The sequence below is a fragment of the Anolis carolinensis genome, chromosome 4 (assembly GCF_035594765.1).
Source record: "Anolis carolinensis isolate JA03-04 chromosome 4, rAnoCar3.1.pri, whole genome shotgun sequence".
NCBI classification, from domain to species: Eukaryota; Metazoa; Chordata; class Lepidosauria; order Squamata; family Dactyloidae; genus Anolis; species Anolis carolinensis.
The window spans coordinates 202,740,206-202,764,818 of record NC_085844.1 but is presented as its reverse complement, the minus strand read 5'-3'; the positions used below and the strand labels follow the sequence as shown (position 1 = coordinate 202,764,818).

The following is a 24,613-nucleotide window of genomic DNA, read 5'->3' as shown; positions in this document are numbered from 1 at the left end:
TGATGTGCGCAGATCCCAGTAGGGTGGCCTTTTGCAGTTGGCAGATCATAATTTTGTCAATGTCTATTGTTTCCAAATGCCGGCTGAGATCTTTTGGCACAGCACCCAATGTGCCAGTCACCACCAGGACCACTGCACTGGTTTCTGCCAGAGTCTTTGAAGTTCAATTTTGAGGTCCTGATAGCGGCTGAGTTTTTCCTGTTGTCAATGCGACTGTCACCTGGGATGGCAACATCAATGATCCAAACCTTTTTCTTTTCCACAACTGTGATGTCTGGTGTGTTGTGTTCCAGAACTTTGTCAGTCTGGATTCGGAAGTCCCACAGTATCTTTGTGTGCTCATTTCCCAATACTTTGGCAGGTTTGTGATCCCACCAGTTCTTTACTGCTGGCAGGCGGTACTTGAGGCATAAGTTCCAATGAATCATTTGGGCCACATAGTTGTGCCTCTGTTTGTAGTCTGTCTGTGTGATTTTCTTACAGCAGCTCAGGATATGATCAATGGTTTCATCAGTTTCCTTGCACAGACTGCATTTTGGGTCATCAGCTGATTTTTCGATCTTGGCCTTAATTGCATCTGTTCTGATGGCTTGCTCCTGGGCTGCAAGGATCAGGCCTTCTGTCTCCTCCTTCAGTGTCCCATTCGTGAGCCATAGCCAGGTCTTCTCCTTATCAGCTTTTCCTTCAATTTTGTCAAGGAACTTTCCATGCAATGTTTTGTTGTGTTCAATTTTGTCAAGGAACTTTCCATGCAATGTTTTGTTATTATTATTATTGAAGGGCCCCAGGTGTGCTGGGGCAGAGAGAATATCTCAAAACAGAAGAGGATTCATATGGGAGAATACAAATAACCTGGACCTGAGCTTTACCACATCACTGAAACAAGAGTCCCTAGATGCCGCTGCATATTGTTCATTAGGCCACAGTAAAATGTCTTAGTCCTTGGGTGCCACAAGACTCCTCGGTTTTTCTGCAAGGGGCTAAAATAAATATTCTCCCAAGAAGCCAAAATGCCATACATATGCTAATGTATTAACAGGATATATTTCAAACCATTAACCTTGCATATATGCAGTGTAATTGATTGGCTGGGAGCCTGACCTGTGAACAAGGGAGTCCTTGACACAAATTTCACACTTACCATGATCTTATTAGGTTACTGAGGCAAGACTTTATTCTATTAGTCACAGTCTTGCATCTGCAATATGAAGATCCAATACTGATCAACTTTACAGGATTGTTGTAAGCTTATTCTGAGACATAGGTAAGTCAGAAGTGGACTGCATATTATCTTTCCATCAGGACAGGCTTGTCCATTTCCCTGCAGATGCACCTGTGTGCAAAGTCATTTATTTTTCTTAATTTGGTTTATGTTTTCTTCAAATTTCATAGTATAAACCAGTTTTCCATCCACATATTTCCAATAAGGAAGGAAGGAAGTCATTATACAATAAAGTATGACATTAGAGCTAAAAAGCATAATTGTCAGCAATCATGGAAATACATGGAAATACAGATATCTATTCAATAAAGCATATTTAAATGTTTGTTCTTTTTAGCAGTGTGTACATGTTTTAATTAGGTTTTTTACGTTATACCTCTGTTGACATTCACTTACCTGCAGTGATCCATATTGGCTAGGCAGTACTAATATGGCATAATCAATGTCAGCATATTTGCTCATACTTAAGTCTGGGAAGCATCATTTTTTAACCATCTGACATAGTGTTTAATTCCTTTCTTGGCAGGTGCCTGTCTTGTGTGAACAGTGCTTTTCGTTGTCACTGGTGTAAATATCGGAACCTCTGCACTCATGACCCCACAACGTGTTCCTTTCAGGAGGGACGTATCAATGTTTCTGAGGTATGGAGAACACTTTATGTAGATGTTCAATGACTACTTCTGTTGCGTACCTGAGTTAAGGCAGTCTCAAGGTAACCTATCATGAAGTTTTATTGGCAAGACTTGTTTTGAAGGATTTTGTCATCACCTTCCTTTGAGACTAGGCTTGAGGTCAAGCAGTGGTGACCCTGGGAAATTCACACTCTCACAGTCTCAGAGGAAAATGGAAGAGGATTTCCATAGCTTAGGGGTGATCCAAACCCTCATCTCCTAGAGTAATAGCAAAATATTCAAACACTTACATCATGCAGGGTCTTAACAGCATCTTTTACTGTAGGGCATTCAACAGGTGTTCATTTGATGATGCTACCAAAGTAAATGGAGCATATGGAACCATGACAGCATAATCCAAACCAGAGAAGAAATTATATTTGTAAGCAGAAAATCTGTGAAAAATTCTTCGTTGGAAGGATAGTAGATAGTTGTTATTTGATTGATGCAAAAGAAAATGACTCCCATCATATTCTATTCTAGCAAAAACTGGGTTCTCCATCTTTAGGCTGTTACACACCATCTGTTTAGTCAAGCATAAATCCCAGAGAAATGAATGGGATATCTTCATGCATATCTGCCAGGATTCAGCTGCTTTATATGGATTGTCATAACCATGGCAGTATACACAGTTTATAGAGCTTTCTCTTTGATACAATATCGCCAAATATCTTTTAAAGGCCCAATTACTGACAGCCTCAAGCTGAAGAATAGCTGCTTCTATATATACGCAGGAGCAAATGGGAGAGTCAAAGCAAATTACAACTAGCAACTAGCTGCCAATCTTTCTGCCTTAGGTGTTTTGCTCTCCAGCTCAATGAGGCATATCCTTTTCTCAGAATAGGTTCCCTTGTCTATTACTTGCTAGCAATAAGCTGCAGACAAAACTTTGTGGAACCACCCTTCAAAGAGGACTAGATCCATGCCCAGGTTAGAAGAAAGGTGGAGACCCTGGCCTAAGCTAGTTAACTCAGACAAGTATCTATTGATGGAAATGTCTACACAGAGTGGACAACTAGACATAATCTAAACTATATAGTTTTCACATTGGTCCAAAGTTTTGTATTCACAAATTAATGGTGCCTTTACAATCTGCATTATTACCCTAGCATGGCACAAACACACGTGTGTGTGTGTGTATGTCCTTTCAAGTCACCTGTTGACTTACAACAACCCCATTAATTTCATAGGGTTTTCTAGGCCAGTTCTGAAATATTGCTTACACCACAAGGAATATGTCGACATTCTATCAAAGTACTAATGGAGGCTGACACTGGCTTCCAAGATCAGAGTCTTTAATGTTTTACTTCCTGGTGTGGATATGGGTCCCTGTATGAAAATTTGTTTTGAATGTTAAACATTATGGACAGAGTTCATTTGGGGACTCTGCTGAAGAATTCCTGAAAAGCTAACCTTTGAGATGAAAACAAGGAAGGCAGGTGAGATAAAACACTGTCTATTAGATCCAGAGAAGGTTTTCATTTTCCTTCATGACAATAAGCTCATTAAGTCATCAACATTGTGAAATGATAGGAACTATGGAGACCTATCTGCATTTGAGTGAGAACATCACTGATATTTCATGTTGTAAATAAGGATAAATGGATGTTACCCAGCCTCATAAAATTGAGCCTAACCTGAAAAGAAGTGAAATTGAAGAGAATTATAAAATGTTTGCTAACAATTTCTTCTTAACAAGGGATTGTCCTGTTGAATAAATCCACAAGAAATATTTGGCTAAAATCCGTAACATGTCAGCTCGGTGAATAAAGAAACAAATGAGTGACACAGCAGGGAATCCTGGCTCTGTGTCTGCTCTAACTACTATTTTTTTTAAAAAACTACTCTTGATTCTGGGCAGGATACTCAAAAGGACACTTGTCCCAGTTCGTTGAGTCCTACTTAAGAAAAGATTGTGGGCTGCAGGAGGTTTCAGTTTCTTGAAGATACAGTACTTGTCTTTTAATCACCAGAAGAAATACTTTTTTGTATTTGCTTTGGGGAGAATGCAGTGCTTGGATAATCTGTCTGTGTCTTGCTGTCACTCCCCAGAATTCTTCTATAGCTAGTGGAGATACCGTTAGGCTCTTGCTCATTATCTTACGTTGGTCAAATCTATTGTGTCACTTTGAGGACCCACTCTTGCTAAGTACAAATGAAACATGATCCATCCCTCTTTACTTTGCACGCATATGTCCTTGCCCACATCTAGTTCTACAGACTAATTTGCCTATCTATATATATAAAAGAGTGATGGCATCAGGGCAGCGGACAAAACAACAAAACTACAGGCCCCCCAACCTCGAAATTTGACAACACAACCCGTCATTCACGGCTCTAGGTTGATACAACAAAAACAAAAGAAAAATAAAGTCCTAATTACAGGGAGAGGAATAATAGTTTTTATCCAATTGCTGCCAATTAGAAGGCTAAGCTCCACCCACTTGGTCTCCTAGCAACCTACTCAACCCAGGGGACAGGCAGTTAGGCCTCACTTAGGCCTCTTCCACAGATTATCAGATTTTAACTGGATTGTATGGCAGTGTAGACTCAAGGCCCTTCCAAACAGCTATATAATCCATTTAGAATCTTATATTACCTGCTTTGAACTGGATTATCTTGACTCCACACTGCCATATAATCCACTTCAGTGTGCATACTAAACATAAAGACAACCATACAACAGACATTCAATACCACCACTACCTCAACAATTTCTCACCAACACCACCAGACAACGCCACAGCAACGCGTGGCCGGGCACAGCTAGTTCTTTCTAAAGAAAGAAAATACTGTGGCATTTGCAACAAGGGCTTAAGAGAGATGCTTAAGTTTATTCTGTTATATGGACTTTGCGGGCAGTAATGCTGGAAAAATACTAATACACAAAATAAACTTTGTTAACTGAGGATGCATTATTTTGAGAGCTAAGTAAAAATGATAATATTTCAGGCAAACTTTATTGTTGATTTTGAATGCCCTTAAGCAATTGTTCACTTAAGCAACCCCAAGACTAGCTTATTATAGGTTTTTCTTGGCAAGATTTGTTCAGAGGGGGGATTGATTTTGCCTCCTTCTTTGGCTGAGAAAGTATAACTTACCTGACATCACTCAGTGGGCTTCCATAGCCAACTACAGATTCAAACCCTGGTCTCCCAGTGTCCTACTTCAGCATTCAAACCACTACACAATACTACAAAACTAGTTTCTGTCAAAGAAAGAAGTACACCTGACACCTCACCCAGGGATACTGGCTGACATGCAGCTGAGCTCAATGATGTAGCATGCAAGCTTTCCTCCCACAATCTTTCTGGTTCTGTATTAACACATCTTTTCTAAAAGGTTAAAAGCACATAGTCTTTATCAAATGATAACCAATGGTAAGAACCATGACACACTGCTAGCAATTGCTTGTTTATGTTAGAGCAACGGCAAACTGAAGCCTTTAAAGTAAGGTTATGCTTTGCAACATGACTGAAAAAGTGGTACTTTCATGTTTTATCACTTTGTTCCCCATTAATGCTCAGAGGCAGATCAGTGGTCTAGTCACTCAAGTAAATCTGCACAACTTGACTTCTTTTCCTCTTTTCAGTTTAGCAGAGTCTTTCCTTAACATGATTAAACAACACCACACTGATGCTGAGGCAAACCATCCTCCTAAAGCAGTCAAAATGTGTGTGACATAAATTTGGTCTGAGGGATCCACTGAAAATTGTATTATTCACTTTGTGGCTGTTCTAACAGATAAGAGAGAAGAGTTTTAACAAACGAAATTGGTGTGTTAAAATACTTTTACCTTTCCAACAAAACACCTCTAGGATGTTTATAATACTGCATAAATTTAAATGCTCATATCACAAAACAGCAACAAGAGAAACTCTATAGCTCACTCCCCACTAAATTTTAAAACAGCAACAAATAACATTATTCAGTTCCAACGGATAGGCAGCAAGGCAGCCCTGCCTCTCCTTGAGGTGCATTTCACAGTGTACTTGTGGAGCAATGGACAATCTAAATGATCTCCATTGAACATATCAACTGAGTAGACCCTTCCTATTACCAATACTTTACCTAAGGAAGTAGGTAATATGTTGACTTTGTTAGCTTACTCCCTTAAGTCTCCCTCTTCCTCATCATAGCAACAGGACCTGGGATCACCCATTGTATCTAAACAGTGGGAGATTCAGGATAGATAAAAGAAATACAGCACGGTTAGACTGTGGAAATCACTACTACAAGATATTATGATGGCCACCAATGTGATCAAAGAAGATTGGACAGTTTAATGGGTGTTTTGTACAGCTACCAATTTGTGCTACTTACAGAAATTGATGATATAAGTCCAGTATCAAAAGCATTATGCCTCTGTATAATGGTGTTGCTTGAGCATGATCGTAATGTTTTGCTCATGCCCTCTCTTAAGCCTCCACAGGCACTTAGCAGACCACTATGGTAACAGGATGCTAAGCATGGCACCTCTGCAATGTGCACAAAATACACCTTACATAAAACTTAGCACCCAAGTCATGCTTTCCCTGCCCCCTCTCTGAAAGTAAACACAATGTTCCATTGTTATCCAGGATGGTTCTCTTCTTATATACCATGATGCTGTGGATGTCTCAATTTTTCATCCACTAATTTTGGACTTCCCAATTAATATGCAAGAACTCACACATATTTCAACAAAGCTTTGATCATGATTTATGCACCTACATCATGTGTTAACTTTCACATATGAATGCATTTCATGTTGATAACGTTAAAACAGTACATATTTTTCTTTAATTCATTCCTTAATTTTAGTTAATCTGTTAAAGTTTTAAATTTAAAGTATGCTCAATATAATCATCACATTTCACATTTAAAATAATGTCTTAAAGCACTGAAAATAGAATCAGTTGTGAAGGGGAGAAAACAGGTATGTGAAGTTTGTATGTATGTAAATGCAAAGAGTGTGGTAGGTAAAACTGAGATATTTATATTCTTGTGATTTTACCACAGTGGGGGAGATATCAGGAAATTAATTCAATTATTTCCTAAATCGAGGCGTCCTCTACCTTCTTCAGTGCCATCTTTCTACTGATAATTTTGTTCCCACATATGTGGAACTGAACCAGGCAGATGGAGTATTAAAAGATTCTGAAAGGTTAAGCTAGAGGCACATTCTGTTTTATTTCAGTGGGAATGTTTAGATAATACTCTTACCTGGAAGATCGCCATACCTGATTATGTTTTTAGCCTCGTTTGAAGTTCTCTGTAATTATAATCATTGTTAGCTGCACTCCCAATAAAAACTGAAGCATCTGTCTAACCTTTAAATTCCTAGAACTTTATACTAGGGCCTAGAGCCCAAAGCTAAGTAAATCATGCCAGCTTATTCATTAGTTTTTTGCTAACATAATTTGACAGTGTGTGAAAAATGGATATGATCTCGATTTTAAATGACAGAACATCTACAAGTAGGCATTTGAAGAAATTTCACAATTGTTCAGATTCTACTTGAATATGAATCAAACTGACCACGCCAATCTGGAGGTTTATGCTCCAACCCACCTCCCAATTTCACCTCCAACAGAAGAACAAAATAGAAAACGGATGGTTTTCCCAGTTCATTCAATTTGCACAATATATACTTTGTGTAAACTTCTGATTCTGTAAATACCTAGTATATTTTCCCCTTTCTGAACCTAAGCAAACACACACAGGAAGCAGAATAGGACAGGCTGATCGAGCAAGGACACAAGCAACCCATTCAGGGTTACTATTCATCACAAAGCAACAATTATAACATTTTTTATGTTCAAATATTCTTTTTCTTTCCTGAGTGCCAAGTAACTATTAGTATATCTGCATTTCTTCAGGAATAGCTTGTACCATGTTGTGAAGAGTGGGCAAGGATACTGAAATGGAAAAGACCCAAGTTTTGTGGAATTTGGCTTGTGGTCTGAGATTCTTCTGAAACTGGAAGCACTCTGAACTTATGAGACAGAACTGTATTCCATTATCTTTTGTGGTTTGGGTGGGCTCTGCTGCCCACCAAGCCCAAAAACCTGCTCCTCCAGCCCATCATTCCTTTCCCATTCATTTCATGTAAGAGAGGATCATTAGGAAGCTGCCTTTTTTTTGCAAAAAGGGGGAATATAAGCATTGCAAGATTTCATGGCATCCACATCTGTTCATGTATATAAAGACAAGAGCAACAGCATACATTTCTCTGCTTAACCACAATGCAAATTCCAACTTGTATGGGTTCATTGGTTCAGTGAAACCTACATAGGTAATAGGGTTTTTTTCCTTTAAGATTCAGAGCTTGAGAGGAAGGTCAATGGGTTTAGGTTTCCTGGAAATAGACTAGCCATTCACAAGCTATATTGCTTGGCTTGCCTCTGGAGTCTGACAAAGGTGGCTCACCCTTGCCATGCTAGAAAGGAAGCAAGATTGCACCTGCTTCAGCATATATTGCCCTAAACACCTTTGCTGCAAACCAGAATTGAATAGTTCATAAAGTATTTTTATAGAGGTCTTTAGAGATTTCAGGTCAAAAATATCTGGACATTCATACTTTATCTACTTAACTCTAAGTGCATTCAAATATAATGTGGATTTTTTTATAAAAAAAATAGGGTTCTTTATGGCTGGGTGTTTTTGCCACATGGCTCTGCTCTTAAATAGTAATTCCAATAAATAGACATAGAAAACAACAAAGGAAAACTTGTTAGACAGCTGAACTATATTACAAACTACTTTGTTTTGATCTGAAAAATTTCAGTTGCTGGAACAGCTACTAATCCTATTTAGGAAATTTTTGGTAAGGTTAAAAATATACAAAATATATGGCAGAAATTAAGACTAGCTTTCAATGTCTGAAACAAATGGGCTATACCTGAATCAAGTTGTATCTTATTCAGTATGTATGCATCTTCATTTCCCTGTCTGGCAAGAAATAATACTACTTAACAAAAGACTCACAGACTGCTCAGAATGTCTACTGATAATGTTGAAAGGATACCATCTAAAATAGATCTGGGAAAAATATTAATGTGCATGAATCAGAGGGCATGAGAGGCTGTAATACAAAAGATGCATTCTGAATTGTAATGTGTATTTGTTCATTATTATTTTTCTGCTGAAATATATTTCACATTCACTCATATTGTTAATTTACATTAACAGAAATCCATTTAATCATTGGGATTAAATTTACTTCCCTAAATTTGTATTATTTGATTTGTATTCTCCTAGAAAAATTTGTTAATTTAAACCAATAGCGAACCCCACAAATAATGTTCGAGTACATATCATAGAGAGATAGCAAAATGTTGCACTCTTTGTTTGCATAATGAGAACATTTCCATTGTGTAATTTTTTCTTTAAAAAAATGTAGAAACCGGTATCAGCTTTACCTGGTCTTGTCAAAAAAGTGATTTATTGTTGATTAGATTCATGCTGCATATAGTCTAGGTTTCTGTTCTTTGTGAAGGGAGGTGGATTGACAACTTTTGGAATAATGAGATTTCAGAATCCAATTGGCCATGATACACTGATGTGCATACCTCAAATTCACACTCATTCTTTTTGTCAAAGCATATGACATCCCTACATGATTTTTACATTACTAGATTTAAAAATATCTCACAATTCAGCAATGAGAACTGTTGTGATAAAACAGGGAACAGTTTGGGACATTATTTGAAAAAATGAATAGGAGAAAAGGGATGGGGGGAATGTGGTTGCTCGTTTAAGGCTAATTGTTTTTTTTTATTTCAGGATGAGCTCTTCTGGATATAAACCCACTTCTTTACATGCAACACAGAGTGGTATGAGGGCATCAGGTATGAAACATATAGTTGTGGGAGGGAGATAGAGTAATGGAAATAATTTACATCTTTCTGGAATCTCTTACCATTGTATCCCATTCCCACAACTGTATAAATGTGCTTTATACCTGAGGCCTTAATATCACTCTGTACTTCAACTGAAGTAGTGGGTTTATGTCCACAAAAACCCATGCTAAAACAAAAACCTGTTGGTCTTAAAAAGAGGTACTAAATTTTTATTTTTCTTCCCCCACCCACCCCATTCTTTCCTCTTTTTTGCATGTTACAAGAGACTGTCATAGCTACTTCTTTGAAAATGATTCAAAAATAGTGGCCCCTTCTACACTGCCAGATAATCCATGTTATCAAAACAGAAAATCTACATTATCTGATTTGAACTGGATTATCTTAGTCTATACTGCCATATAACTCAGTTCAAAACAGATAATATGTATTTTATACAGCTGCATAGAAGGCAGCAGTAATTCATTTCTTATTATTTGTTGAGGTTATGTGTGGAAGCTAACTATACCAATAATTGAGATTATTCATTAATAATTGCAGTTATTTATTTATTTATCATATCAGAAGCGAACTGAGAGTACAAGTTGTAATGTATTTGAAAACACAAACAAAGTTTTAAAAAACTTGGCATTATACTAAATGTCCTTTGACCAGTAGCTGGCCACTTTGAGTGCCTCTGGTGTTTAAGAACGTCTTCCATTGTGCATGTGGCAGGGTTCAGATTTTATTGTAATAGGTGGCCTGTGGTTTGCTCTTCTCCACACTCGCATGTCGTGGACTCCACTTTGTAGCCCCATTTCTTAAGGTTGGCTCTGCATATCGTGGTGCCAGAGCACAGTCTGTTCAGTGCCTTCCAAGTCACCCAGTCTTCTGTATGCCCAGGAGGGAGTCTCTCATCCGGCATCAGCCACTGATTGAGGTTCCGGGTTTTAGCTTGCCACTTTTGGACTCTCGCTTGCTGGGGTGTTCCTGTAAGTATCTCTGTAAAAAAAGGTAAAGGTTTCCCCTGATGTTAAGTCCAGTCATGTCTGACTCTGGGGGTTGGTGCTCATCTCCATTTCTAAGCCGAAGAGCTGGCGTTGTCCATAGACACCTCCAAGGTCATGTGGCCGGTATGACTGCATGGAGCGCCATTACCTTCCCGCCGGAGCAGTACCTATTGATCTACTCACATTGGCATGTTTATTTATTTATTTATTTATTTCCATCATTTCTATGCCGCCCTTCTCACCCGAAGGGACTCAGGGCGGCTCACAATCTGGCAAATTCAATGCCGGTATACAGTACCAAAATAAAACATAACAATCAATTTAAAATAATCCAATAAATACATTTAAAACAGTACAATAAAAATACTTAATCCATTCGTCCACATAAACCTTGCACGTAAACCTTAATGTTTTCGAACTGCTAGGTAGAAGCTGGAGCAACAGCAGGCGCTCACTCCGCTCCCGGGATTTGAACCTGGGACCTTTCAGTCTGCAAGTTCAGCAGCTCAGTGCTTTAACACACTTCGCCACTGGGGTTCCTCTCTGTAGAACTTAGAAAACTATTTCTTGATTTAAGGCATTAGCATGCTTAAGCAACTTGCAACATGCTACCAAGCAAACAAATAATTACGGTTTATCTACTTCTTATTTTTAAACATTAAACTACACTTTAAATGTGTTTGCTTCCCCCTTCTTCCCCAAACACACAATTTGTTAGGTTTAACTTAGAAAGCTGGCATTGGCAGTCATTGCCTGAGAAATGCTTGTCTCCTCATTGCCCTGAAAAGTAACATATTTAAAGTAACCTAAATATCCAAGCTAGAAATTAACATCATATCTTCTGCATATAAATCCCATGCATCCATAAACATTCACTACATAGCTTCATTTGCATATGCCTTCATACTCACTGAATTGGGATCAGAGACTTTTAAATCTTTCACTTTTACTATATACTCCCTAATTATTTCATCCTTTTTTCTCCTGCTTCCTATTTAAATAGATTGCAGCAGCTGTGAGTCTGAGTTTCTAAAGAAATGTGGTCAGTGGGATTTCAATAATTGCTGACAACAGGGAGATTAGCAACCTGATATGAGAAATAGGTATCACTGTGTTTCGGGAAGAAGCACAGAGGGTGGGTTATATTTTAGGGCAAAATATTGACTAAAACTGCAGGCATTAATGAGATAAACCTGAGGTTGCAGGTTGAAAGGGGCATGTTTATTCAAAACAAATTGGCTGACATAACCTGCATTTTAAATTATTAGTAATTTAATCACCATGGCGAATACATCCTTGTCTGTGTGCAAAGCAAAGGCCAGAAAACAACATGCAGTCAGCAATTGAATTTTTAATTTTTTTGAAAAAACCTATGAGATTACATAGAACACCGCAGCTTCTAAATTCTCTAGCTGTTAATGGATTTTGATTTCTTTGTGCCAACCGACTCCATTCTTCTTTGGATTTGTCTAGGGCAAATTAGGTGTTAGGTAGGTTAGAGAAATCAACGGAGTCATCCTCAATGTAAAAGGGAGAACAGAGTTTTAGCTCACATGCCAATTAGATTAACATTTATCAGTGTAGAGCACTAGCTAATGCTTGTAGCATGGCATGATGTAAATAAGAAACTGTGTTCCAGTCCCTCAGGTTCCTGATCTTATGGCTATGTTTAGAAGCACAAATTCAAACTGTTATTTCGCACAATTAATGACAACCTTCTGTGCATATTTCTTTTTAAAAACATACAACATTCTTGAAGTTAAAAAAAAAAAAAGACTTTGCTTTAAGGTCACCATAAGGTGGGGAAAATTTTGAAGACAGACAAGAACAAATCCAGAACCAAATTTGGTCCTAATTTGTTAGAGGTAGAGATGTAATAAGCAATTTTTTGAGAAATTTTCAGTTCATCTTGAAGAATTGTGGACTGACAATAATCTTCATGAACAGGATTTATTATAGGCAAACATATGCATGTAATGTTTTCCTCAGAAAAATAGTATTTTTTCACAGTAAATAGAGGCAAGTAGGGTGCCATTCCAAAGTGTGAAGAAGTAGAAGGCAATGATGTAGAAGGTCACTACTTTTTCTAGCAGAAACCTAAACTGTATAGATTCAGCTGCTTCATGATGCTCCCTTCTGGATCTTCAGAGTCTGGCTGTGTGTGATCAACAGGGGTTACCAGGGGTTACCAGGGGTTACCCTTAATGCCACCGTGTAGCATACGCATCCCATTTCCTCTTGGACAGCCAGACCTTTAGGAGATAGCAAAATCTATAATACAGAAACAGCTGTTGTCAATAGCATGTGTGCGCTTGCCTTCACTTCTCACTGGAGATTTGATAGCCATATCACATCTGCTTAATCCTCCACATTGTCCTCTACTTGTTTCCTGATAGGGTGTCATTTTTATCTCTTCTTTTTCCCCGTAGTTGCTTGCTCAACATGGAAGCTTTGTTCTTATTACCAGCATCAATAGCGACTTGAGATTTGGGGTAGGGCAATGCTTCCCCTCTCTCTACATGCAATGAATAGGATATTGTGACCTAAATTCTATTGATCAATCCTAACTACTTGTGGAATGAGTTGTAGACTAGACATTACAATGTAGGGAAATCCCATTCATTTAATGAGTCTAGCTCAAAGTAAGATTTAAGTCTGAATGTATATTGTTTCCAGAGTTGACTCATACAGAAGAAAAAGTGCCCCCAAACATTTAAAGGAAATGTGGTCCATCAGGATCTGCCAAATCTGGAAGACACTTCCCAGTCTGGCTACAATAGTCCAACCAGCACCAACCAACCTGTCAAAAGGATTGGTAAAAAAGGTCAATATTGCAAAAAAAATCATATAAATGCACTAGTGAAAATGGTTAAAATGCATATATAGGTATATGGTGGAAGTCAAGATAATAATTTCAAGTTAATATACGTAACTCTTCTAAAATAGTCCATATATCAACAATAAAAAGTTACATGGAAATAACAAGCCTCCTCTGAGTCTTCCTTGCTACTGGAAAACCCTATGAAACCCATTATAGGTGGAGAGAGAACTTGAAGGCATGTACAAGCTAACTGAGCAGCTTCAAAATTGACAAAAATAATCCAACATCAAAAAGTCACCTACTATTTAAAAAGGCACCAGAGAGTTTAATAGAAACGCCTAATAGTGTTCTCTGCCATGTATGCTTCTCTTAAGCAAAACCTAGCTCTCTTTTGCAAGCCTCTACAGGTTGTGTGACTTCATTCACTCATCTGCGAAATTCAATAAAAATGGCCAGTAGCAATGCAGTACTCTCAAGTGCTGTGTGCAGTTAGTGATATAGCATCATGTAGCTTATTCCTCCTCATTTTAGATCCCTTTATTAATGCAATCACTGAAGCTGTCAAACAGCAGAAAGAATGTACAGTTTCTCCCATTTCCCTAGAGTGAAGTATGTTCACAATCTGACTGACTCTTTACTTTTGCTACAGTTGTGATGTGACATTTCTCTTCCAATGAAACCTTTGGAGAAAATGCCATTTTAGCCTCCTTGTATTTAACAATAAGAGAAGTCCTTTTGTTTCCAGCATTTCCAACCTTTTAATCTATAATTTGATTTGAGGTGGAAGGAAGGAAGGAAGGAAGGAAGGAAGGAAGGAAGGAAGGAAGGAAGGAAGGAAGGAAGGAAGGAAGGAAGGGAAGGAGGAGGGGAGGGAGGGAAACAAGCAATCACCCCTTTTGCTTTAGGTAAAAGCTTTGGTCTTTTCTTCCATCACTCCGCAGATCTATTAAAAGACCAAGCTAGGAAGATAACACCGTTCCTTTTCAAGATTTTATCTCTGAGACTACTATGATGTAAACAGGTTTTTGGTGTGATGGCAGTAAGAATAATGAAAGAATTTCTACAAAATGGCAGAGAACCTCAAATTTCATACTGTCAGTTTATAAAAGATCAAAGGATAATTAGAGACCTGTAATTTTTGTGTCTGTTTCACAGTATTCTGGTTTTGTGCACCTCAGTCTTTTAAAGGGAATGAAAGATATAAATAGTAGAACAGACAATAAAAGGGCATGATGACAGATCAGAAATGCAGTCTCTTATCACCCTAGATCTATTCTTCTTGCTTACCAATGGAGATCTAGCATAGCTGCCACTGTATTTATATGTATCTAATTCAGGACCCCTTGATATTCTAGGGTGCTTGACAAGAATGAGAACCTTTCCTGTTGAGATGCATCCAAATAAGGAAAGTTTATGATGGAGTGGAGTAGGAATAAGCATTCTTCTTCATCTTGAACCCCCAAATTTAAAAACCCATACCAAAGTAACGGCACTCCATGCAGTCATGCCGGCCACATGACCTTGGAGGTGTCTATGGACAACGCCGGCTCTTCGGCTTAGAAATGGAGATGAGCACCAACCCCCAGAGTCAGACATGACTGGACTTAACATCAGGGGAAACCTTTACCTTTACCTTACCAAAGTTTTGTAGTCATTTTGCAACATTTTGTAATAAAAAAAACAACATTTTGAAACCTCAAAAACTGAGAAGTGGACACAAAAATTCCAATACTGTAGATTCCCAACAAACAAACCCCAGTTTGACTTATCTCTTGGTTTGGGAGACATTGACAAAACAACATTTCCATTGCAAAGTGATTGGAAAATTTTGGCAGAGACAATGCAGTTGAAACCATAATATTAAGAACAATGGCATGTATGTATTTTAAAAAGCATTAAATCAAAAACTATTTAAAAGCATTTAAAACATAACAAATGAAGGGAAAGCATATTATCCTAAATTACTCAAAGAAAATGCTTCTGCATAAACTAGGGCTAGCAGCCTATCTAAATAAAATGTTATCCCATCCATTCCCGCCCCTGCTTCCTTATTCTTTTGATTCATTGCCAATATCTGCTGGCTATTTGCACAGCCGAGCTTCTTAGAATGCTTTCTCTAACTTCTATGTGATGCAGATTCCTATGCAGTTTGTCACAGCCAGAGTAGCTATTGGGCTATAAAAAGACACTGTACTGTTGTAATCAATCATCTTTCTGTTGGTGGTGTTCCAGTCACAAGACCAGGAGCAAGAGGGAAACCTGTTGGGACAAAACGGTGAAGAGATTACAACCATTTCCTATCATCAATCCTCCTAGGGTCAGAACCCCTGAAATTACTAATAAGAGATCAGGAAGTTGCTGTTCCAGCTAACTATCATGAGAGCTAGACAAAGATGAAAATTATCTCAATGTTTCCTGAGCGATATTGATAGTGGAATAGGAAAAAGGTTGTCAGTCTTTCTAGAGTAAGGATGGGAATCATAAAGCCAACAAGAAGTTCTTGCACTGGAAGACCAAGCAGCCTCAATCCACGTCACTAGCAGCAAGGAATGTTGGGATGGGTCCCACAAAATCCCCCCTCCCCCATTGTAAATGTGAAGGGTGAACAAATCTATCAAAATCAACTTTATGCATATCCTTGTTTTCCACAGCTAGATTTGTTCTATTTCAGATGAACCTTAGTCAATAGTATGGAAGTAAAGGATATTTGCACGCTTTTTGTCAACATCTATATAAAAAGGTACCTTGAGACTATTTTAAAAAATGGCTAACCACTGTGATTTCCTCCCAGCACAAACACAAATAAAATAAATACACAAAATGAAAACTAAGTATCTACATCTCTTGACACTGATAAAACCCACTGCTAATTAAGTGTTGATTGTGGGTCTTTCTACACAGGTCTCAATCCTGGGATTGAGGACCCACACTCAGCCCTAACCCCAGGGCTTGGGGGGGGCTACATGCCCTCCTGGGTCAAATCCCTTCTCCTCCCCCACCTCCCCCGGTGCGTCATTTTCACATGCCAGGAGCTTTCGCCAGAGGGGTCTGAGCATGAAGCCAGTCCCCTCATGTAACTTTGGGGTAAATGGAGGATTGGGAAGGGAGGGTGGGGGTGCCATCCCGCTCCTTCAGACTCCAAGAACCAGGATTGCATTAAGGATTAACACCCTTCCCCCGGAAGGTGGAAGTGGTCCTGGGAGTCAATCCCCACAGGGCCCACACCTGGCAAGATCTGGACCTTACGTTAAGGTCCAGATCTTTCCAGTTGTGTGTGTATATTTTAAATAATTTAATACTTAGAGCCTGAATATGTGTGTTATGATATAATGAGTCCCATGTGACAATGCAGTTCCAGCAACAGCAGAAAGTTAATGGTGCAGGTAAATCTGGATTGCTTTGAGTCTGTTTTGGAAGCAGGGCTTAGGTATTTTTGGCATACAACAATTACAGTACTTTGATAGTACTTTAACTACCATGGCTAAATTCTAGGTAATCCTCGGATTTGTACCTTGATGAAGCACTAGAGTTCTCTGGCAGAAAGTTCTATATTTCACTAAAGTGCTAATGCCAGGATGAACGGGATTGATATTTTCTAATTGTGTAATGTGAAAATCATGTTAGGACTGTAAACATTTTATTCCCGTTCATAATGTCATTACCTTGAAAGTAAGGTCACTTTGCTCTCATTCCCACAACAGGATTTGAAAATTAGTTTGAACTACTAATCTGCACAAAATTGCTCTTTAAAATAAAATATAAACCAAAGATCCTATAAAATGCTTATAAAGCAGCAGGCTAAAGGTATTACCCATCCTATGAAGGAAGCATCTGTTTTCTATGTGTCTATACCTGAGTTAGTAAAGAGGCTGAGGCATTAAAACTGGGATTACTTTATATTGACAGAGACCTACGAATGAACACTATTATGACATAATCGTACTAGAGCTCCACAGGCTAAGGGACTTTGATGAAGTTCTCATGCCCTGATATATTTTGCATAGGCTGCATTTGCAAAAGGTTTTTCAGCGAAAATGCCACAATAAACTCATAGAATTGTGTTCTGCAAGTGAATGTGTCAATGAAACAATAAAACAAGGCAGTGCAGCATTGTGCAGTACAATATTGAAGACACTTTTAAGCTATATACACAAGAACATGTGTGCATGCAAAGTATAGCATGGGTACAGTAGCACTCTTATGCATTTGCACAGATCATACTCATTTTACTCATATCTGGATCTAATACATGAATTTACTTCCTTTTGATTTCACAGAGGGAGGGAATTTTTAAAAGCATGACAGGAAAAAAAATCTGTTCCACTCATGTGGCTATGATATACCAAGTTACAAACAGGATAGGTTCTAAAGGTTTGTTCTTAAATTGAATGTATATGTAAGTGGGAACAGGTACATTTTTTAAAGTGTAACTCCAGCCACACACTGTGTGTATTAGCTTTGGAAAGCACGGGGAAGAGTTAACACCCCTGTGGTATTTGTTTTGCTGTCTGTGCCCCTGTTCAGAAGATTTCACATCACTTTCTGGTCCTGTGATAATTGGATTTTGAAAAATTTAGCTTGTTGTGGAAACAAGGATTGGTGATAATGCTTCCGTAGAGACACCTTTTTCCCATGATAACTCTTTCACGAGTGAACTTCCCTTCCGAGGGATATTTCTCTCACTTTCTGTTGTCTCACCCCGTTTTCAACTGTGAGTCATTTGTAAATTATACATTTGTAACTCGAGGATTGCCTGTATAGTTCCCATTGATCTCAAGCAGCATTGTTTATTGGCGTTATAGTGCAACATTAATGGGAACTATACAGGCAGTCCCTGAGTTATACAACCCAAATAAACTGTCATGTTGTAAACTTGTGATTGATTGATTCATCAGGTAGTGTGTTTATTTGTTTGTTTGTTTTCTTTATAAGGGTTGTCTCAGAACATATTGTGAAAATAAAGAATATGTTTGGAGAGGATGTGTTATTCCACGTTCTAATAACTTGTTAGCATTTTTAAATACCTGAAGTACAGGCACCTCCACTAGGTCTGGAGGCCATTTGTGTGCCATCCAGTACTCCTGAAGTCACACTGTCAAAATTCAGTAGCAAAGTATAAAAATGCATTTTTGTTTATCAGCAGCTTGACTCTGGATTTCAGTGATAAAGTTTTCAAGGGTGCCTTGTACAGTACAAAATGGTCCTAGTGGGGCTGCATGCAGCTCAAATATAACATGATAGTTACTCCTAACTTAGACACTTTTTTTATAAAAAAAGTTAAACTTGCTGATATTTTCAATTCCTAATAATTGGGCATAATTATTACTGCTGTGGTGAATTCATATTCAGTACAATAGGTATGGCTGCACAGCAGAATTATTTTTATGGGTCATACTGATTACTGAATATTTTTGCAAGACTTAAAATTGTAGCCTTTTTCCAATACTACAACTGTGAGCTCTCAGTTGTTATTGAAACTAAAAATGTTGAGTTCCAACTTCCGAGTACTAATAGCTTCTTTAAGTAATGCTTATAAATGGATTCATAATATCATAAAAACCCAGGAACCAAAAGACAAATGGAAAATCAATCTTGAATAGGCTGTTCTTTGTTCTGTTTCCATCTAATGAATCTAGTTGATTGCTGATAATAATCTAAACAAAAAGTTGCCTTAATATGTAACCTTTTTATAAAAAAATCTATAGATTCTTTCAGAACATCATGAAAATAGAGTATTACATAAATTGTGATGTCATAAACTGAAACTTTGTTAATTAGCAAATGTACGTCCTGGTATTTGCTGTTAACAAATCATGCTTCAGGGCACAGTGCGTAATTGGATGAGTGATTTATTCTGAATGCTGTGAGTGCTACAAATTATATATTTTTGCTTTCTTGTTGCTGGAGCTATCCAATGAAATAAATTATTACAAATGAAAAGATCCTCTCAAAGCAGATTAATATGCCATACCAATATATTTGTCAAAAGTTTAAATTCATTTGTGTGAAAATTGTGCTCTATTTATGCTCTAAGTGGAGTGAATCTTTCTTTTCACAAAAATGTCCCCATTTTGAGGGGAGCCCTATGTTCCAAATACCCTAAAGGCATGAGAGCTCATTTGAAAGTTAATCAAGGTTAGTACAGGTAGTCCCCAAGTTATGAACAAGATAGGTTCTGTAGGTTTGTTCTTGAGTTGAATTGGTATGTAAATTGGAACAGGTACATCTTTTAAGTGTAACTCCAGATAGATAGATAGATAGATAGATAGATAGATAGATAGATAGATAGATAGATAGATAGATAGATGACTTTTGGATGGCACAGGGAAGGGTTAACATCCCTGTGGCATTTGTTTTGCTGTCTCTGCCCCTCTTCAGAAGATTTCACCTCAATTTCTGTCCCTATGATGATTGGGTTTTGAAAAAATTTGCTTGCGGAAACAATGGTTGGTGATAACGCTTCAGTGGAGACACCTTTCCCTTCCCCCATGATAAGTTTTCCATGAGTGATTTTTCTTTTCTAGGGGTAGATTTCTCTTGCTTCCAGTTGTGTCACCCCTGTTCTTAATTACAGACCTCATCAAATTGATGAAAATAGATGTCCTGGGATGCTTAGAGCCTTCCTTAGGGATGTAGCACCATGGCAGATATCAAACGATGTTGGTTTGTTGTGGAACAAGGCTTGGTGGTAAAGCTTCAGTGGAGACACCTTTTCCCATGATAACTTTTCCATGAGTGATTTTCCTTTCTTGGGGTGGATTTCTCTCATTTCCTGTTTTCTCACCCCTGTTCTTAACTATGAGTCATTTGTAAGTTAGATGTTTGTAACTCAGGGACTGCCTGTACTTGGAGATCACAAAGTGCTGCAGGCTATATTTTGGAGAAAGGAACTGACAAATCCAACTCTGAGTATTCCTTGCATTTAAAAAAAACCCTATGAAATTCATGGAATTGCCATGTCAACAGATTACTTAAAGGCACACACACACTGTGTTCTTAAATCAGCCTGTTTTGTTGAGAATGTCAATGTGAACTCTTGATTTCACTGTCACTGATTTGTTTATTCATAAATCATTCCAGAGGAGTATGTGTCTTCCTGTGTCTCTAGATGATGACTAACCTGTCTAAATGAAATATATTTAATAAGATGACAGTTTGGTTTGTTTACTAATTTAATGAGAAATTGCTCTAGGGCAAGGTTTGGGATCTTTTAATCCTAGGGTGGCCATTTAGACTTTATCAAAAAAAGAAGACAGATAACTATATAGTATTTAAATATGTTAGTTTATATGTATAGATGCAAATGTAGGTAAAATTACTATAATCAATATGGAAATAAAATCTCCTCAACAAAGCGGGGGAAAGTGTACTCAGGTAATCTATATTTCTGCTCGTTCTGCTATCCAGGTGCCAGTTGGTAATGGGTATCTCAAGGCTCTTGTTGATCTTTTATTTTTCTTTATTTTCAGCCTAGACTTAAAAAAATAGAAAATTATTTTAAACAGATTTCTGACTTCTCTCAGTCTTTTCAACTGAATAGGAGAGGACAGATTCTTGGTGTTACTGGAATAGCTCAACGTTTTTTACAGTTGTGCTAGCTAGGGTTGGTGGCATTTGCTGTCAATAACTGGAGAGCCACCCATTGCTCATTGGGTTGTCCTCTGTAAAGCAGATCATATTTCAGCTTAAACCCAAACCCCTCCTTCAAACATAAATAAGTAAGTAAACTCTTATTTCTATCCCATCCTGTCTTCCCATGGGGACTCAGGGTGGTTCACAGTATAAAAGGGCAACATTCAATGCTATTAAAAGAAATTTTAAAAATACAACAATAAATTAACAACATTCAAATGAACAATATAGCACATTTAACAATCATACAGATCACAAGAGAAACAGTAATAACAAATTAAAAACAGTATCAATAAAAACAGGGTTAAAAGCTATCTCCATATTACAGTAGAGTCTCACTTATCCAATGTTCTGGATTATCCAACACATTTTTCTAGTCAATGTTTTCAAAGCATTGTGATATTTTGGTGCTAAATTCATAAATACAGTAATTACTACATAGCATTAATGTGTAATGAACTACTTTTTCTGTCAAATTTGTTGTATAACATGATGTTTTGGTGCTTAATTTGTAAAATCATAACCAAATTTGATGTTTAATAGGCTTTTCCTTAATCCCTCCTGATTATCCAACATATTCGCTTATCCAACGTTCTGCCGGCCCGTTTATGTTGGATAAGTGAGACTCTACTGTACATTGCTATTTCATAAGGCCAGATCTTTAACCATTTGCATCTCCATAAGCCTGGTTACATCAGAAGGTTTTTATTTGCTCCCTAAAGGAGGACATCAAGGGGGCCATTTTGCTCTCCTTCAGTAGGGAGTTCCAGAGGTGGGCGGCAACTGCAGAGAAGACCCTCTCTCTCATCCCCACCAACCGGGTTTGAGACAGGGGTGAGACTGAGAGGAGGTGCAGTGATTGGGCAGGTTGAAATGAGGAGAGGCAATTGGCCAGGAAGTCTGGACCCAAACCATTTAGGGCTTTAAAGGTAAAAACCAGCACTTAAAATTTTGCCCAGTAGCAAGCTGGGAGCCAGTGGAGCTTCCGTAGCATGGAAGTTGTACTCTCCCTGTACAGTATTCCTGCTAATAACTGGAAGCTGATATCTGCACCAGCTAAAGCTTCTGGTCACTCTTTAAAGGCAGCCCCCACGTAGAGCGCGCTGCAATAGTCCAATCGAGATGTAAATAAGGCATGTACAGTACTACCAAGGCCAGGTCCAGCATCTCAAGGTACGGACTCAGCTGGTGCACAATGCCATCCTTTCTGCATCTTGCAAAGTCATGGGGAATATTCTGGCAACCACTCCATGTAAATAATAATAATAATAATAAACTTTATTTATACCCCGCCACCATCTCCCCAACGGGGACTCGGGGCAGCTTACATGGGGCCATGCCCAGAACAATACAATATAACAAAATATAATAGAACAACAAATCATAGCACATTAAACAACACAATAAAAGAAAATATACGCTACATTAAACAAGATCAAAAGAACAATAAAACCAAGGGCAGAGATAAGGCAGATAGCAAATGTCCCCAAGTGTCTAGACAATGTTGGGTGCCATTTTTCCCAGAAAGCCTTCACCCAAAATGGGTAAATGTCAGAGCATTTAGAGGCCAGTTTCCCAACTTTGGTATCCATTGAATGTTGGCCCAACCCCTACAGATATTTTTTTTAAAATCAAACTAGAATTGATCAGAAGTACACATCTGATTAGGAGGCAGATTCATTTTGAAGATGTAAAATGGGAAGATGCTGCATCTCATATAAAAGGAAATCATGGCCTCTGGAAAAAAGGGGGGGGGGGGGGGGAAACATTCTCCCTTTTCAATTATTTTGAGAATGGGGTGATCCAGTAAGGACTTTGGGATTGCATGAACCCCACCTCTATTCCAAAATGAGGACAGGAAATATTATAACCATGCAAACTGGTTGCAAAGAAATGCTAAAAGATGATATATCATTGTCATGAAGCCAATCACAATATAGAAGCTATACATCATGTCTTCATAGTAGAAATCATAGGTTTAAACTCTGGAGAAACATTACCCCTGCCAGCAAACAAAGATTGTTTGAGGTAGAACACCAAATGGTTTTGCCATGTGTTGTCGAAGGCTTTCATGGCAGGAATCACTGGGTTGCTGTAAGTTTTTTTTGGCGGTTGTATGGCCATGTTCCAGTAGCATTCTCTCCTGATGTTTCACCTACATCTGTGGCCGGCATCATCAGAGCTCTGAAGATGCTAGCCACAGATGCAGGTGAAACATCAGGAGAGAATGCTACTGGAACATGGCCATACAGCTGAAAAACTCATAACAACCTGGTGTTGCCATGCATATACAAGCCAAAGAAAGCAACATTATTTTGTCACATGAAGCATAAGACCCCGCAAACATCCTCCCTCCTGCCTAACAATATCCAGCCACATGACAATGTTCAGCCCTTTCATAATACCCAAAGTTTGTTGCCTGAAGTGTCACCAACTTCTATCTTCATGGTAGGAAATGTTCAGATATCTTGCCATTTAATCCATAGAAGAGACAGTATATTGATACGTTCATTTGGTTCTATTTGATTGATAGATCAGTGAAAAAAGTAAATAAGAGGCATCTCTCCTCTTGGCATTTTTCCATACCAAGCCAAACAAGCAAACAAAAAATCTTCCAGCTAGCTCTAGATGATCATTTATATTTTGAATGTGAAACAGATTTTTGGGACAACTAGATGTAAGATCAGCTCCTTACAATAGAGGACATGGTAACAAGATGCAATTCCATATATGCCTTTAAGATTCATAGCCATTCACACATATTTTCCTGAATACCTCTTCTTTGTATATGTTTTCCAGGACTGCCCACAGCTTTTCCCCACAGAAGAGATTTTGATTCCTGTTGGTGAAGTGAAGCCCATTACACTGAAAGCTAAAAACCTACCTCAACCTCAGTCCGGGCAGCGTGGTTATGAGTGTGTCCTCAACATCCAAGGCGTGATTCATCGCGTACCTGCTCTTCGTTTCAACAGCTCAAGTGTCCAGTGCCAGAACAGCTCGGTAAAGTGAGGGGATTTGAAGCTGGGGAAAAGGGGCAGAAGGGTATCCCTGGTGGAGAAGAGGACTGTGTGTAAAAGGAATTATTGCTACAGAATTGTGGGTATTGCAGTATTTCTAGTCTGGCTTTCAACAAAAGGAAGTACCAACTGGTCTCCCAAAAATGCTTAAATCTCGAACAAGAAATTTAATCCAACTAAACCACTGTAGATTAATAATTTAATTACACTTTGCAGCAACAGCATCGATTTCCAGTTAATTCCTTGAATTTAGGGACAATTCTTTCTTTTAGTGGTGAGTAATCTAGAACATTGAGTTAATCCCTAGAAAGGGTGACTATCATTCCTCCCTGGAAAAAAATTAAAGCCACAATGTTTGTCTCAATGACAGACTTGTGGGATATAATTTGAAAAGAAAATCAACATGAGGAAGAAATGAAT

At 38.2% G+C, this 24,613-nt stretch overlaps 1 protein-coding gene across 3 annotated transcripts in view; it reads left to right on the top strand.

Moving 5' to 3' along the window:
- Positions 1 to 24,613, top strand: part of plxna2 (plexin A2) — a 555,589-nt gene that overhangs the window by 336,865 nt on the left and 194,111 nt on the right. For all 3 annotated transcript variants that reach the window (XM_008116576.3, XM_062978633.1, XM_062978634.1), the window contains 2 exons: positions 1,749 to 1,863; positions 23,976 to 24,176. In XM_008116576.3, the coding sequence (XP_008114783.1) occupies positions 1,749 to 1,863; positions 23,976 to 24,176 (316 nt within the window). The remainder of the gene's footprint in view (positions 1 to 1,748; positions 1,864 to 23,975; positions 24,177 to 24,613) is intronic.